General features: G+C 38.3%; 1 protein-coding gene across 1 annotated transcript; it reads right to left on the bottom strand.

The window, feature by feature from the left end:
- Positions 1-319: 319 nt before the first annotated feature.
- On the bottom strand, positions 320-17,811 carry EXOC1L (exocyst complex component 1 like). The gene is made up of 3 exons (XM_032334395.1): positions 17,680-17,811; positions 8,252-8,382; positions 320-599 (listed from the first exon to the last, which is right to left on the bottom strand). The coding sequence occupies exons 1-3, from the start codon at positions 17,798-17,800 to the stop codon at positions 333-335; spliced, it is 519 nt and encodes a 172-aa protein (XP_032190286.1). The 5' UTR covers positions 17,801-17,811; the 3' UTR covers positions 320-332.
- Positions 17,812-18,487: the final 676 nt, after the last annotated feature.

Raw genomic sequence — 18,487 nt, 5'->3', positions numbered from 1 at the left:
AAAGGTGGGCAAAACCACCCAGCTCCTTCCAAAGTTACTAAGAAATGCAAAAGGAAAAGTCCCAAATGTTGAATGATTGCATCAAAACAAATTTAAGTGCATTCAAAAAGCGTGAGTGCTGTGAAGTGTGTAAACCTGGTGATTCACAGACCTGTACCCCTGGGGATAAAAATATATGTTTATAAAAAATAAAAAAATCTTTAAAAAAAGCATCATTTTATTTTTATATAAATAAGAGTTACTGATGAAGGGAAAAAACTAATCACAACTATTGATATTTACCTAGGGAACCATTTTCATAGAACACTGATGGAGGAATATGGGATACATCTTCAGAGTGGAAGGGGACACAAGGACAAGCACACTAGATTGAAAGCATAAAAGCATATTCTCATAAGAACCAAGCAATCCTTGTTGTTGGAGGACCAAATGGAATCATCATTAATGTAAGTAGAATCAAAGTTCACAATCTGTAAGTCCTTCTTAAGATAGGCATGATTCAGCTTATTTACAGTTCGAGCAAAGGCATATTTAGAAGCACAACTGTATGCTTCCAAGCTGTACACTTTCTTGAAATGCAGATCAAAAAATGGATTGTCCTAGAAGAAAAAGAGAGGCATGATTTAGCTTGTAGCCAGGAAAGTAGCTAGATTTCCTGGGGATTCTCTCATATTCTCTTACATATGCTTATTGATCCTAAAGTGTCAGTATCAAACATATTCCTAAAATCTACAAATGAGCTTTCCAAAGCTATCTGGTTTAAACATATTGCTTCTAAAGAGAACAATAATACGGAAGATTATTTTCAGAAGCCTCTGTGATTTTTCAATGATTCAAATAAAACACGTCTCAAGATGCATAGTTACCAAGTCTTCCCACAGTAGTAAGTTTGAGAGGATAAGTATGCGTGGAAGAAGAGAATAACCCCCCTTACAGACTTTGGAAAAGAGGAAAAGATTTCTCCTTTCCTTTATTAGAAGATTGGCTCCTTGTTCTATTCCAGTGGTAGAAGCAGGTAATATAAGATGGCAAGATTCGTTTTGCCATGCTACAGATCACCAGCTTGCTGACTTTGAAGTTAATAGCAAGGAATTATCTTTGAAGTTAATAGCTGGGATCATTAAATCATTTGACTGAAACTGTCAAATTACTTAAGACTGCCTCTATTGATTGCTCCTGGCTACTGCTATACATCTAGCGGAGGTGTTCTGAGAAAAAGTGGACACCGAACCTCATCTAGGTCCTATATGTTAAAATAATCATTGCTGTTACTAGGAGCAGTAACAACAATGCCTTGCAATTATAAAATGCTTTTCCATTAAAAAATGCTTCCACATTCATTAACTGTCTAACCCCTAACTCTTTTTGAGGTCAGAGGTTTTGAATTATTTATCTCTGTGTTCTTAGTGCTTATCCGTGGCAACTACTAAGTTCTCAACAAATGTGTGTTGAACTGATCAGGAGTAGTCCTATAAAAAGACAGGAGGAGTAAATGTTGCCCTAAATGACAAGGAGGTAGAGAGAGACCAAACCAGACTATTAATAATTTGTTACCATGTAGTGTATAAACATTATACAGAAATAGCTTATGCATTTGCAATTTCTCTTTTAAATAAGAAAATTCTTGCGGGAGGCAGGAGAAAGAACATGAGTTTTGAAGTTAGATAACGATTTCAAATCTCTGATGTAACCATGGGCAGAGTACTTACCTGATATGGCCTTCAGTTTTCTCCTCATTTTAGAAAAGGTTACTATGAAATTTACATGAGATTAATTATAAAAACTGCATGTGTGGAGTGTAATAAATAATAGCTCTCTTCCCCCCTAATCTTCCCCCATAGATTGTGATACTAGTATAAATGCTACTTTGCTTCCTACCATTAAATTAAAAAAAAAAACCCAATGCTTTCAAAAAAGATTGTACAAAAGTGATGTGATTTTTAAACACAGTGTTCCCTTGAGCCACACCTTGCAAAAAGTTTCCTGGCTGTCATAATTTCAGCTTGAAAGACACTTCTGCAGGAAATCCCAGTAAAAGGAAATCACGCCCATTCCATCACCATACTAATCATGCTCTTTATATAGTTTTCTCACCAGAACATTTGTTCCTTATCCTGTAGATAATCTGTTATGCCTTTGAGATACTCAGAGATTACTTTTCTCCTTTAGCCTAATAACTGAAGCCCGAGGAGACATGCACACGGAATACAAGTACCTCCCTACCTCTCTTTCTCTCTCTTCTCTTGTTCTTTCTTCCCATAGAACCCTAGAGCTAGAAGGGGATCTCATGGATCACTCAGTGACCTCTTGTTTATGGCTGGGATGATAGTTTCCAGAGAGGTGGAGCCCAGGTCGCACATGTAGTTTTTGACAGAGTCAGGATAAGAACTAAGATCTCAATCAACCCAGCCCAATGTTTTGTTACACCACCCGTCCTCCTGGTATACCACATCACTCTCCAAATCCCCAGTCCTTTTGATTTCTGCTTTATAGATTGACTTCAATTTCAATTCCATTTCACTTTAAAGTTGACAACTCTCTGGCTCAAAACTGTTCTATTTAAAACCGTATCGTTGTTGTTGAGAAAAATATAACAATGCTGACTTCTGAGGATTCAATTCCAAAAGAGAGGAGACATAGAAATTCCCAGAATATCTGGGATATTTTCATTTCATCCACAGAAAGCAAATCTTTGAAAGAAATGCTCTTTGAATATGATAAGGTGTTTTTTTTTTTTTCCTGGCAGTTTAGTATTTTAGGTCCTAAAATTTTGGGTGATAAAATTAGAAATACTCAAGTTTTCTTTTGTGTCTAGTTCATGATGATCTTCCATGGGAAAGGGAAGAATCAACAAAGTTGGGATGGAATCAAGACCAGGAAGGTAAGGAAAAAATAGACCATAGCGAACTGTTTCCAGGGAATCTACATTGACAGCCTTGCTGAATACAACCTCAGGCACTGACCAAGCTTATAGAAAATCATTATGACACCAGTAATATTTGAGAACTTGAGAGAAAAATAAGAAGAGAAAAATGGCCCAAAAAAGAGACAGGGATGGTTAAGTCATGAAACTAGATCAGTGAACTTGACATCGATTTCTTTTTTTTAAATTTTTTTTATTTTTAAAGATTTTTATTTATTTATTGAGAGAGAGAGGCAGTGAGAGAGAGCATGAGTGAAGAGAAGGTCAGAGGAAGAAGCAGACTCCCTGTGGAGCTGGGAGCCTGATGCGGGACTCGATCCCGGGACTCCGGGATCATGACCTGAGCCGAAGGCAGTCGTCCAACCAAATGAGCCACCCAGTCATTCCTTGATTTCTTTTTTTTTAAATGTTTTAAATTTATTAAACAGCACAGTAAGAGAGAGCGTGAGAGAGAGCATGAGTAGGGGGTAGAGGGGGGAGAGGAAGAAGGGGAGAGAGAATCTTAAGGAGGCTCCACACCCAGTGCAGAGCCTGATGCAGGGCTCAATCTCACATCCTGAGATCATGACCTGAGCTGAAATCAAGAGTCATATGCTTAACCAACTGAGCTACCCAGGAGCCCCTTGATTTCTGATAAAATTCAATGCAGTATAGAAATTTTGACAAGTACATGAAAGTGTAAAGAAGAAATAATAATTTATAAATATGTAATCCTGGGGCACCTGGGTGGCTCAGTGGGTTAAGCCTCTGTCTTCAGCTCTGGTCATGATCTCAGGGTCCTGGGATCAAGCCGCACATTGGGCTCTCTGCTCAGTAGGGAGCCTGCTTCCCAACTCCACCCCTACCCCGCCTGCCTCTCTGCCTACTTGCAATCTCTCTGTGTCAGATAAATAAATGAAATTCTTTAAAAAAATATGAAATCCCATCACACAGAGGTAATTATTGTTAAAATACTTATTTCTTTCATCTATACATATACATGTGTAAATATGTATACCTGTATGTATTTTTTGTAATTGAATTTAAGTTTCAGATACTAGTTTTCAACAATATTAAATATTCTAAATATGCAAAATGAGATAATAGCAAAGAAAAACTTTGTTTTTGGCTGACTTTTAAAAAACTTATTAAAATTTGGCTCAGATGAGGACCTCAGCCGCAGCAACATCTTCCTAGGAACATCGCCAAAGGCAAGGGAAGCAAGGGCAAAAATGAACTATTGGGATTTCATCAAGATCAAAAGCTTTTGCACAGCAAAGGAAACAGTTAACAAAATCAAAAGACAACTGACCTAATGGGAGAAGATATTTGCAAATGACATATCAGATAAAGGACTAGTGTCCAAAATCTATAAAGAACTTAGCAAACTCAACACCCAAAGAACAAATAATCCAATCAAGAAATGGGCAGAGGACATGAACAGACATTTCTGCAAAGAAGACATCCAGATGGCCAACAGACACATGAAAAAGTGCTCCATATCACTCGGCATCAGGGAAATACAAATCAAAACCACAATGAGATATCACCTCACACCAGTCAGAATGGCTAAAATCAACAAGTCAGTAAATGACAGATGCTGGCGAGGATGTGGAGAAAGGGGAACCCTCCTACACTGTTGGTGGGAATGCAAGCTGGTGCAACCACTCTGGAAAACAGCATGGAGGTTCCTCAAAATGTTGAAAATAGAACTGCCCTATGACCCAGCAATTGCACTACTGGATATTTACCCTAAAGATACAAACGTGGTGATCCAAAGGGGCACGTGCACCCGAATGTTTATAGCAGCAATGTCCACAATAGCCAAACTATGGAAAGAACCTAGATGTCCATCAACAGATGAATGGATCAAGAAGATGTGGTATATATACACAATGGAATACTATACAGCCATCAAAAGAAATGAAATCTTGCCATTTGCGACAACATGGATGGAACTAGAGCGTATCATGCTTAGCGAAATAAGTCAAGCAGAGAAAGACAACTATCATATGATCTCCCTGATATGAGGAAGTGGCAATGCAACATGGGGGCTTAAGTGGGTAGGAGAAGAATCAATGAAACAAGATGGGATTGAGAGGGAGACAAGCCATAAGTGACTCTTAATCTCACAAAACAAACTGAGGGTTGCTGGGGGGAGGGGGGTTGGGAGAAGGGGGGTGGGGTTATGGACATTGGGGAGGGTATGTGCTTTGGTGAGTGCTGTGAAGTGTGTAAACCTGGTGATTCACAGACCTGTACCCCTGGGGATAAAAATATATGTTTATAAAAAATAAAAAATTAAAAAAAAAATTTGGCTCAGATGGTTGGGCATCTGCCTTCGGCTCAGGTCCTGGTCTCCAGGTACTGGGATGGAGTCCCACATCAGGCTCTCTGCTCAGCAAGGAGTCTGCTTCTCCCTCTCTGTCTGCCTCTCCCCCTACTTGTATTCTCATTCTCTCTCTCTCAGGTGAATGGATAAAATCTTTAAAACAAACAAACAAACAAACAAACAAACAAAGCTTATTAAGTGGTGAACAACTGTGTTCTGAGACATTCTTGCAGAAGCATGATTTTTAATGACATGTGACATTTCATCATATAGATATGCAGTAAGAATTATTTCCTACGTGTCTGAAACTTTAAGTTGAATATATTATCAGAAAAATGTTATGTAAGTACAGGAAAAAAAAAAAGCAATGATATCCAGCATGCTTTGGCCAAGAAGTTATGCCAAACATACCAAATTTTTAAATAGGATTGATTCCTAGGTGATGTCAAGATAATGGCAGATAGCATATATTGATTTCAGTAAAGATCATAATGGCAAAATCCAGTCATTCAGACTAGATAATTAAGTAAATAAGTAAGTAAGGTAGAATTAAGTGCTTATGTCTGTCCATTTTACCACTGTATCTTCAGAGCCTAGCACAATTTGGTATACCACAAATTCTAAAAGAATGAATGAATGAATATACGAACTTGTAGAGATGTTAAACAAGCAGTCCAAAGAAGGCAAATTAATAGATTTCTGGGCAAAGTCCAACTCCATCACTGAATAGCTTTGTGACCTTGGGCAAGTCAATTAATCTCTTTGAGTTCCGTTTTCCTTATCTGTAAATTGGAAGTAATAACAGAATCTAATTCTATAGGGTTTTGTGATGATTATGTGAAATTATATATGAAAAGAGCTTCATGTGGTTCCTGGCATCTGATAAGAGTTCACTAAATGTTAGATGGTATCAGGGAGAGGTATTACAAGTGGTGGTAATAGTAACCTAACAATTACCTGGAGGTTACCCAAATGGCATTTAGCTCTGCCTGCTTCATCATTTTTATTATTGATTTGAATCAAGTCCTACATGTTGTGTTCATTGAATCTGCATCATAATACAGTGAATATTTAAAAAAAATCAGGTGTTAAAAGATTTGATAGGGGAGAATAATAGACCAAACTAAGAATACGGTATTCACAAGGATTAAGAACAAATGTACTGCCATGAATAAAACTGGAGGGGGTTATGCTAAGTGAAATAAGTCAGGCAGAGGAAGACAATTATAATATGGTTTCACTCATAGGTGGAACATAAGGGAAAGTGTGGAGGACCACAGGGGAAGAGAGAGAAAACTGAATGGGAAGAAATCGGAGAGGGAGACAAATCATGAGAGACTCTGGACTCCAGGAAGCAAACTGAGGGTTACGGAAGGAAGGGGCGGGTGGGGGGATGGGGTCACCAGGTGATGGGTATTAAGGAGGGCACATGTGGTGAGGAACACTGGGTGTTATACACAACGAATGAATCGTTCAACACTACATAAAAAATGAATGATGTACTATATCTTGGCTAATTGAACATAGTGATAAAAAAAGAATAAAAAAGCTTAAATTGATCCAACAAAACCACCAACACTTATTGAATGCTTACTATCTACAAGGCAGAAGACTACGATAAAAGATGAAAAGTCATGGTCTCAGTTTTTTAGGGGGTTTCCATCCAGAAGAGAGACAGAGTAAGCCAACAATTGCAGTTTGTAGAATTATGTCTGTAACTTACATGCAAAATGCAATGGGGGTTTGGGGGAAGGAAAACACGAGTACGACTTTATCCAATGGGGAATCTGGAAATGGGGTGAGAGATGGAGGTGACTGGGCATTTTAAACATCAAGAATCAGTAGTTAAGCACTGTGGATTTACATAGTTTAAGGGGGAATGACCAGAAATAAAGGAGCCAGATCACCAAGAGCCCTAATTTCAATTTTATTCTATGTAAGTAGAGGCTATGGCAGATCAGGTTAAATGGTAATTCAGGCACAAAAGACCCGAGGTTTCAGGTAAGTGTTTAATAGAAATAAAGAATTTAGATCATAGGAAATACAAACTAGTCACACTAATTCTAAACGATTGTATTTAATTCTGAGAAACTGGAGCATTCCAGGGGAGAGAAAAAGGTGGAGGGAGGGTGTTGAAGCAACGTTATCAGCAAGAAATCACAACAGATCTACTCCCTCTTAACACTTGTACTGTTCCACCATATTACCTTCTTTGATCTTCATATGAAAGTTATTTAAAGAATGAAATGGGTACATTTAACCTAGAAAAGTGAAAACTTGAGGGAACATTATGATCATCTTCAAATATTGAAAAGCCTGCTATGTGAAAGGAGGATTGGATTTTTCCTAAATCGCTCTGAATGGCAAAGCCAGGACTGATGGGTGGGTGTTAGGAGTGAAGTAAATTTTTGGTTAAACATAGCAGGAAATTTAAAAATAAAGTATGGTGATTCAGAAGTTGAATGGACTTCCTCACATGATAAGGAGTTCCCCATCAGTGGATGAGGTCAAGAGAAGACTGAGAAAATCACGTGTTAAGTGGTCATGTGGAGACATTTGCATATACACCCTCTCCCCCGCTTTCAACTCTAAGGTTGTAGGATTTCCAAGAGTTACTGGTTTTTCTGGAGGTTCAAGTGGTTAAGGAACAGCAGTTTGAAGAAGATGAGGAAGGAATTCCCAAAATTTAATGGAGGACCTTGGGGTGGGGAGAGGGTGACGGTGGAAGCATCATATAAAGTTTTAGGATTGACTGGTATATCATGTTTAACCTGTTAAGACCCCCTTGAGAAAGATGCTTTTAAATTTAAAAGACAAAAATTCAAACTTCAGCTCAGAAAAACGGAACAAAAAAAAAAATCCAGTGGATTATCCCAGCAGAAAAACCCACAGCACTTAAGAACACTATGTCATCTTAACACTTAGTATATGCCAAGAATAATACAAAGTAGGATATTGAACATAAAGATTTCTAGCATATTGATCCCACATCTCCCTTGCAAAACATTAACACTTACGGTATCTGCTTCTTTTCCATCAATCATCTGCAGATCGTTCAAAGACCACTTTTTTGTTACTTCATATTTTTCATCTAAACCTATTCTGTAGTGTTTCACCATAATTATTTTTACTTCTTCATTTTTGGTCACTGGAGGGCAGAAAAACATTTAGTTTACATAAACTCTTAGAAGGTAATAAATTATTCATCAAGTTATACTTTTTACACTTTTCAGTATTTATGTATCTCCTTTTCCTAGAATCAAGTTTGAGGCTTCATTATATCTGTACCCCACTGATGAACCCTGATGTATCTGAACCTCCATGAGTACGCCCCCTAATTTGCTCCATATGTTAACTTACTTACATACGGCCGTGGTAATGTCTGTCAGATGGAGCACTGAGCTGTGTGCTTTCAGCTATGAGCTTTGTGGTGGAGAATGGGGTTCGACTCATGGCAGGAAATAAGAGCGTTAGCATACAGTCAGTGCCAAAGTATTTACCAGAACAAATTGGAATTTTAATTTATGACAATATGGAAAATGAGTTCAGGAAAGCAAACAGTTTGCTCACACAGCAACACAGTGTCGAAGAGTGACCATACGAACACTCTGCATGCTTTCTTTTAAAGTCGCTGCAAGATTTTTGATGTAGAAGTGTTTGGATTGCAGCTGCTGTTGGCCTGTTTGGTATTGTCTGAGATTTTTAAATCTTCTTTAGAATGTCTCCAAATTTTAGCATTCAAAGTGTGCCATCAAGACAAAAAGCTTTAGTACTATACCTTAAAAAGCATGCGAAAAATCATTGCTTATTTGATGTGAACAAAATGAGGGAAATAATTTCCTGGACTTAAAATCTTTGGTCTCATCTGAACACATCAGAAGAATCAACATTTGATGTTGGAGCTCCTAGATTGAAAATGATCAATGAATTAATAAAGAAGTATTTACTGAGAATCTGCTATTTACCTGATAGAGCTATTACAGATGCCAAAAGGGATACAAGTGTGAGACATGGTCCCTGCCTTCTAGAAACTATGGGTTTGTTGAAGAGACTATTCTAACACGAAATACATAATGATGGTATATAATGGTATATAGGTATATTATAAAGAGGTCGGGGTGGGAATTGAATATCTGAAAGCTTCTTTCAAGATGGATGATGTCACTTCGAGAGTTGCAAACTGGTTCTGTTCCCTAAGAGTGAGGTTGGAATTTGTCTTTAAGGAACTTTCTTTTGGTTCTGGAAAGTGCTACTTTGGCATATCCTCTTGGTTAAGAGGATATAAAGCAATACATGATAATATAATCATAATGCTAGATAAAGATGTGCAGCAGACAATATGTTCAACTGGAGTCCTGAGGAGGGAGAGGTTCGGGATAGTTAAGGAAGGGATTCTGGGAGAAAAAGAATTTTAGTATATGTGCTGCTGAAGCGAGCACGGGAGAAAAAGAATTTTAGAAAGGATTTAAATCAGTCCTATTTGGGAAGGCAGGGGTGATACTGAAAGCATCTCTAGGTGAAGGACAGCATGAGGAAAAGGATGACAATAGAAGCTGAACCTCACCAATAGAATTAGAGCAGGTGGACTGGATAGACTGGTTGGAGAGAGGATAGGGCAGGCAAGAGGGCGAACTAGGATGAGAGAAGTTTGTGAAAATGTTTTGAAACCTCTGGATTTGAAAAGGGATAGAAACCACCGAGGACTTGTGGTCTCTGAATCCTCCCTCCGGTGGAAAGGATGGGATTCTGGTCTGGACAGTGAAGGCTCCAGAATCAGTCCTGGTGAAGGGAATAATTAACCTAGGAAGGTGCAAGTGAGCCTGAATTAAGGCAGCCAGTTCTCAGTGACTTCAGTCCTTTACAGGTTGACAATCTAAGAAGGCTCTTCATCAGGTGTTCAGTGAAAGCTCATGCAGTAATACCTACTCAATAAGTCTCTTTCCTCCTTGGAGCAGGGGCTAGTACAGAGGTGCCCTGTTAAAGGAGTATTTTTCTGGGAGCAGTGGAGCACACAATACATTGGAGAAGAACAGAAAGGCTTAGTGGGCTCTGGCTTTAGACAGTATGGATTCAAATAATGATACCACTTTGTACAGTGCGGTCTGAGTAAACTACTTTATGTCCAGAGAGACTAAACCTCCATTCAGTAAAGTTGTAAAGCAAGATCAGAGTTCTACAAACTCAAACTCATGGCATGTAGAGGCTAAAGATAAAGTATACAAGTGAGGTAGGATAGTGACTGTTTTTCAGTAAATGGTAAAGTATTGTGTTTTGTTTTAAAAGGCTGTTTGTAAACTAGGCACAGTATGCGGGCAGTGTAATAGATGTGGCAGATCTAAGTAAGATTTCAAATGAGGCATTGACAACATTGGATGGAAACCTAAACAGGAGAGTACAGATAGTGAGCTGCTTGGGCAGAATAATGAGTTTAGTTTTTGACATTCACAGAAGGTGTCCATAAGGAATCTCAGAAGAGAAGGAGATTGAAGTTTGTAGTTTAGGGGTGGAGATAGGGGCTTGGGATTTTTCTGTGTGGACAGATTTCCAAGACCAAGTTTATAGGGAAAAGAGCAGAAGAAAGAGGTGAGACAGAACAGAGAAGAAAAAGGTATCAGTAGAGAGGTTTGAGAAGGTGCCATGGGAAGAGACAAGCCCAATAATGCGATGCTGTGGAAATCAAGAGGACGGAGGATTTAAAAAATTGGAGACAATCCCATGAAGTCACTTTGTTGGGTAAAGCAGAATTCAGACCTGGCACCGAATCTGACTTGGGAAATATCATTGATTTCTTTCCTGAGGTCAGTTTCTCAGGAATGGTGAGAGCAGAACAATTTGCAGAAGACTCCTTCATGCATGAACTGATACTGAGTACATACTGTGTGCCAGTTCCTGGATTAGGTAGGATTAAAACAAGAAACAGGGGGAGAATAAAGGCTATGATTTAGATCACATATTCCAAGAGTTTGGAAGAGGAAGGATCGTGTGTTCTGGGGGATGAAGGGAGTGATTGAAGAGTATGTCCTTGAGACGACCCGGAAATGAAGATTTCAAGTAGGTACCAACAAACTGGCTCAGAGTCTGTGAGCCTCCAAAAACTGGTGGGTTTCTCTGTACATTTCTCTGTACATTTCTCCAGCTCTATGAAAGGTCTGTTTCCATTGGTCTGGATGTTAGCTTTGGGAAGAGGAAAGGATTAGAAAGGAAACCTTTAGGATGGCATGTTGAAGTGGAGGCAGAGTTGATGCTTGTGGACTTACTGAAGACAAGATCTTGGAGGCAGTTCCTTCCACCAGGAGGCATCTGTGTCTGCTCAGGCAAAGGCTCTACCTTAGGAAAAAGGACAATGTTCTTTTTCTGGCTTACTGTCTCACTCGCTACTTAGGGTGCGGGAGAAGATGGGTGTGGGGAGAAATAACTGAATAGTATGTGAAAATGTAATTTAAGGCAAATTCTACTTCCTCATCTACATGTTCTGATAGTTGGCTGATTGCCTGTAGGCCTACCAATTCATTTCATTAATTTGATAAATATTTGAGTTCCCCTTTTGTATAGGGCCCTGTGGCAGGCATGAAAACAATAAATTTCCATAAGGCACCATTCTTGCTCTCACAGAGCTCAGGAAGCTCTGAAAGAATACTGGTGATCATAGTACTGTGAATGAGGGAAGCACAGGCAGGGTAATAGAGGAAAATGGAGGAGGGACATTGGACAACTGGTGGGGTTAGGGAGAGCTTCTTGAAAAGGGTCACCTGAGTTGTAAAAGGCAGTGGGAGTTGGCAGAATAAAGAAAGGAGCAGAGGGACTTCTGGAACAGCATGTGTACAAAAGCATGAAGTGCCTGACCCTTTTGAGTCATGATAGATATTTGGGATTGTTGGCATGAAGTATGCAGGTAGATAGGTGGTAAGAACCAGGGAAAGTGTAGTTCTTCAAGGGTCTGGAATGCTAGGCTTAGGAGTTGAAATGCTCTCCGAAAAGCTGTGTGTGTGTGTGTAGGGGTCTTGGGAGAAGGGTTGTTGCTGAAGGATTTTAAGTGATAGGCTGAGGTTTAAATTCTAGAACATTTTCTTGAGCAGTTCTATAAAGGATGGAAAGAGACATTAAGGAGAGAGGACCTACCAGTTATCAAGTTTTATCAAGTTTTCGTACATTAATAGTTACTGTCTCACATTAATGGTTACTGTCTCACTAACACCAAACTAAGAAAACAAACACACTTTAAAAGGCAACCATTTGAGGCAATGATGCAGCACAGACACAGTGCAGACTCTTCAATTTGGCAAAAGTAGCCTCCTCTGGAGTCAAGGAGGCTCCAAGAATTGTCTTTAGCCAAGAGTCAAAGAAGTCTACTCATGCTGGAGCGGACCCAATTCCTAATTTCCATGCTTGGGATCTGCTTACAGCTGAAATTAAATGGCCATATCCACATTAATGCAGTGGCAAAGTGGAAACTTACCACATTGTCTTAAAACAGAAATGTGTTTATATAGTCCACGTGTTAGAGAGTTGGTTTCAGTAACATCAGAGGTGTCATTATATAACTATGACTTAGTGAGTAATATCTATAGACTAAGGGAACTTCAAAATAACCTGCTCCAATATTACTAGTTTAGTTAGCATTTTTAGAATTATGAGCTTAACTTCACACCAACCATTTATTTTCACTTTTAATTACAAAAGAAATACTCATTAATAACTGTCTCTATTACCATGATAAAACAGTCACTGTAATTCATAAGACTAAATGGAAAGAAGGTTGACTAATTGAGCCAATACAATTTTGCCGAATGGAGAAAAAAATTAGCTCACAAATAAGTTATACAGAAATGTTTTAAATAAACAAATGGCTGCTATTTTACAATCCTGTGTTACATAATTGTTTTCATCATTGAAATTAAATAGTATGAAAAAACCCACCAAGAGATATCAAAGATAGGAAGTTTCAGTGAAAATGTTTCAGTGTATCAATGATGTCTTGGGGTCATTGAGAATGCTATTATTGATTTCATTTGAAAAGCAATTTTCAAATTGTATTTTTTTCTAGAAATATTTTTATAAAATCAATTTTGGGGCTTACTGAACACTATAGATTGAATGTTTCTGTCCTCTCAAAATTCATTTTTGAAATCCTAACCCCCATGGTGACGTGTTAGGAGATGGAGACACTGGGAGGTGATGTGGCATTAGTACCTTTATGAAAAGACTCCAGAGAAATCCCTTGCCCTTTCTACCATGTAAGGTTACAGGAAGATGATGGTCTCTGAGGAAGTGGTCTTCACCAGACACTGAGTCTACTGGGGTCATGATCTTGGACTTCCCAGTTTCCAAAATTGAGAAATAATATTTGTTGTTTTTAAGGCACTCAGTCTCTAATATTTTGTTTCTTTTTCTTGTTAATGTATTCTTATTTAACACCCTTATTGTTACCATTCTTATTGTAAATGGTTTGACAAAATTGTTAGATTCCCTGGTTCACAAAAATTCTGTTCTGACATTAAAATATAATATATATGGATAATTTATACACACAGTTTTCATAATTCTAGACAATGCCATTTATTTTTAAATTAACATTTATAAATGAAAAATGTTTTTCTAAATACATGAGAATGTTGGGGCTCCTGGGTGGCTCAGTGGTTAAAGCCTCTGCCTTCGGCTCAGGTCATGATCTCAGGATCCTGGGATCGAGTCCCGCATCGGGTTCTCTGCTCAGCAGGGAGCCTGCCTCCTCCTCCTCCTGTCTCTCTCTGCCTGCCTCTCTGCCTACTTGTGATCTGTCTGTCAAATAAATTAAAAAAAAATCTTAAAAAAAATAGTTGAGAATGCTTAAAATAATCTTTTTCTGAATATGTATATAATTTATATTTATAAAATATATATACCAATTTTCATTATATAGTAAATATAATACATATGTTTAGTGTCTATTTTAATTTTATTATAAATATTTATAGTATATACATTAATACAAATATATTTCAGCATGTTTTCACAGTAAACATATTTTTCTGCACATTTAAAAAATATAACCCTACTTTCTATTTTATTTATTTGGAACATAATTTATCATGTTTGTTTTTCTCCTAGTTAGGCTTTAACAGAAGAAAACTATGTGTAAATGTAGGTGTCATTATTTCCATTTCAGAGATACCAACACTGAGGCCAGAGAGGTTAATTATTTGCCCCAAATTTCACAGCTGGCAGGTGGACAAAGTAGAGTCAGGTTTTATACCAGACCTGTCTGATTGCGAGCATCCCAGGGTCCATTCTACCATGCCTTGCTACTTCCTATTCAGTTATGGTGAATGCTGCATATACTATTTCAAGCCCTTCAGAATTTCTTCAATTCATTTGCACTTATCATTGCACAAGTGACTTATCCCTTTCTAGTGCCCGCATAAAATAGGGCTCCTTTGTCTTCTGTAAGAACATGCTGCTTTTAGCTGACAGGGATAATGTTGCTCTAGGCTAGGGGAAGCTTAACTCAAGGAGAAATGACCATGCAAACTCTGAGTTGGAAGGAGGTGCCAGGAAATCCTCAAAGTAAATCCTAGCAAAATACAGAGAAGGAGATTAGGTTTGTGGCATCTGATTCTTTTTTGTTTGTTTGTTTGTTTGTTTTTTAAAAATTTTATTTATTTATTTGACAGACAAAGATCACAAGTAGGTAGAGAGGCAGGCAGAGAGAGAGGAGGAGGAAGCAAGCTCCCCGCTGAGCAGAGAGCCCGATGCGGGGCTCGATCCCAGCACTCTGGGATCATGACCCAAGCCGAAAGCAGAGGCTTTAACCCACTGAGCCACCCAGGCGCCCCTATGGCATCTGATTCTTGACATCAATCAGGTGAAGTATCAAGATAACAGTACATCCTGGAGTGCCTGGGTGGCTCAGTGGGTTAAAGCCTCTGCCTTGGGCTTGGGTCATGATCCTAGAGTCCTGGGATTGAGCCCCGCAAGCCTGCTTCCCACTTTCTCTCTGCCTGCTTCTCTTCCTACTTGTGATCTTTGTCTGTCAAATAAATAAGTAAATAAATCTTAAAAAAAAAAAGATAACAGTATATCCCAATCATCTGGTTGTGAGACCTCTGCAAAAGACAGATTCGGATTAGATAAGTTGAAAATGTAACTTATCTAAACATTTCTTCTTTAGTTTGAAAAATGCCTGATGGAGTTCAGTTAGTCTTGCCTTCAGTTCTTACAAATTTAGAACTGCTAGACTGTAGGATATAAAGAGAAAATTATAACTATGAGCCTCTATTCTGTGAAGATGGCCAGCATTCAAAATTTGGAGTTACTTGCCTCAATAATTGTGATACGACCTGTTTGATTCACATCATTAGAAATCTTCTGAGTAAAGCGTGATCAAAGATTAAAGGCCATCAATCATCACACTGACTTTATTTTCAATTACCATTCTGCCTAAATGTATTTGAAAGGGTCATAAAGAGATGTTACATTTAGTCAAAGTGCTCTCAAACTAATGGATACAATACAGAGAAGAGCTATGAAAAATTGGGAATAATTATGACTTATGATGTTAACTTTTATCTGAAATATCACAATCTTGCTTTCTCTTCACATCTGAGAAGACCTTGTTTTGTTTTGTTGTTGTTGTTTTTGGTTCTTTTTTCCTTCCTTACTTCTTACAAAAGAGAATAATTAAATTTTACTAATGAAAGTGATCATCTATGCTACTTGGTCATTTTCCAGATGAGAAAATTGAACCCTAAAGAGGTTGTCTTCACACGTTATGAATGTTGACCTCTTGACCTTCTGAACCTTGTTAAAAGGATTCAGGTCATTTATAAAAAAAGATAGGAGATAACCCCAGTCTATAGGATCTTCCTTAGAACTCAAGAACAAGAGAAAAAAAGACATTATCCATTTCTGAAAGTTTAATTCTAGGGGCCTTTTTTTTCATGTCAGATAGGACAAGTTTAGTTATTTATATGATTAGAGAGAAGAATTAAATTGTATTTGGCAAGTTAGATATACGTATTGTTCAGATATTTTATTTTTATAAGTTTTCTTTAAAAATTTATATACTAATGTTACATGATAAGTAATTAACTTTATAAAAAGGATCATCATAAGAATAAAATGATTAAATATTAATGTTGGAATAAACATCTTCTTTAATATATTAAGTCAAAATACTTAAAAATACAGTAATTTTGTGGTTAAGATACAATATATTTTCTAAAATTATTTCATTTGACTTTTTTCCACAATTTGATTTATTTCTTTTTCCTGGCCAATTAAGTTTTTTACCTTGTTGATATGCCAAGTCCTCTTACTCTGTATTTATATAGCAACACATGCTAGATAAAGTGTTAGATAAATATTAATATGCCTATTATTGAGAAAATATTGTTCTTATTAAGAATGATAGAATTTTTAAAAATTCTTAGCACTTTACTGAAAGCTGTTCTATTCTCCCTATAGTACTCCAACTTGACAACTTTAGAGAGTCCTTCTGAGGCAAATTATAATAAGTTGTTTTCTGAAAATGCTGAGGTGTGCCTTAAAAAAGAAAATCCACAATGAATACTGAGAGTTTCTCAGCTCTTTCCTCCTAAGCTCCTGAGAAGTAGTAAAAGGCATAGATTGGGAAAAGGGAATGCTATATATTAAATTCAATAATGGCACAAACATTTCTGGCTTAATTCACAAACATGACAGGTTAGGCAAATCATAATTAAGCGCAAAGCCTATTCCCACGTATGGAAAGTTTTTGTGAATTTTAAGAACATGAGGGAATCTGTATCTGTATCTGTATTTTAGTAAAGTCGTTTAGAGAGCAGAGAATTTAGAGAGCAGATCCTTATCCTTAAAGTTCCATCTTCATGAACTAATTTCTACAATCAAGTATTGTTTCTGTGAGCACACTTCCTAGAAGAGAAAGAATTTTTAGAGGATCATTTCTCTTTTCAAAATAAGCCCCCAGGAAATCTAAAAAAGCCTTTAGAAGAAAATCTAAGGTCTTTTTCTCTTTCCTGGCATGAAAAAGGAGCACCTCCTAGTTGTCCAGGCTGGTTGGAAATAGAGCCCTGTAACTCAATTCTCCGGTGTATTTAAAAATATACAGAAAGCTCTCTGTTGAATTTTTAAAAAATGAGCTCTTACACGTTAAGATTGCATACCATGCAAGTAAAATTAAAACATTGGAGACAAAATAATCAAAGCAGGAAAATACATACCTGGCTTCATTCTGAACGATCAACCAAGATATTTCTTACTACGATATCATTTTTCTGTCTTCCATTTTAGCACTGAAAATAAAATCCTGTGGCATCCAAATTCCTAAACTTGGCAGGGTTAAGCTCTATCACCAGAAGATACACGTGCTGTTATTATAGCGGAAAACAAATGCCAACCTGTCCTTTTCATCACCCACGCCTCTGGGAGGTATTTACATTCCGAAGTGATAAGAGAAAGAACAGCTTACCTGACACGCAGAGGTAATACCTGTCCTGGACCGAGAACTCGATTTCAATAAACTCGTACAGATGCTGCGAGAGTGGCTTAAACAGTTTCTTCTCCAAGTCCTCCTTCACCAATGATGACATTTCCTCCACTTGGCCTGATGTCTTGGCTCAAGATCACCCTCGCTCGCCTTTTGCTCCCTAGATTTCCTGCCGGGCTTTGCACCTCCCAGCCCTCGCTCCCTTTAACTTCTCACTCGCAGTCAGACCCGGGCTCCGCAGAGCGGTCGGCGCACCGCGCTGCGTGCCCAGGGGCAGCGGCCAGAAAGGCGGCGGCAACACCCGCCCCACAGTCACTCCTCAGCATCCAGGCTCAAGGAGGCTGCTCTCTGGAGCTCTCCTGTGGTTTGCTGATGGGGATCACAATTCTGAACACCGGCAGCTCTACTTGTGGAGTCCCTTGGTTATTCTAGTCTCTAGCCTTTTCCCGTTCGCGCCGCTCTGCAGAGGAAGACCACCGCTTCGGCTTGATTCCATTATATAAATCAGCTGTCTGGTTCTATTGATTGGGATCATCTTCCATTAAGAACTTCGCTATCATTGGCCGGAGACAGCTCGCTCGCGACACTTCCAACAAGTCTCTTGCCTTTCTTCTTTCCCCTCCTGCCACTCATCAGACCTTTGCTTCTGTGAAAGTCAGCACCAATTCCTGGGCCCGAATTATTGTTTAAATGCGCTCCCTTTGATGTTGTTTATGCTCCTACTCACAAAGAAAAAATGTAGTAGGTTATCTACCAGGGCACAGCTTTCTGTTTGTCTCTTGGGAGGGTG

Source organism: Mustela erminea, chromosome 2 (assembly GCF_009829155.1).
Source record: "Mustela erminea isolate mMusErm1 chromosome 2, mMusErm1.Pri, whole genome shotgun sequence".
NCBI lineage: Eukaryota > Metazoa > Chordata > Mammalia > Carnivora > Mustelidae > Mustela > Mustela erminea.
The sequence above is the reverse complement of the archived record's forward strand: the minus strand, read 5'-3'. Positions and strand labels throughout refer to the sequence as shown.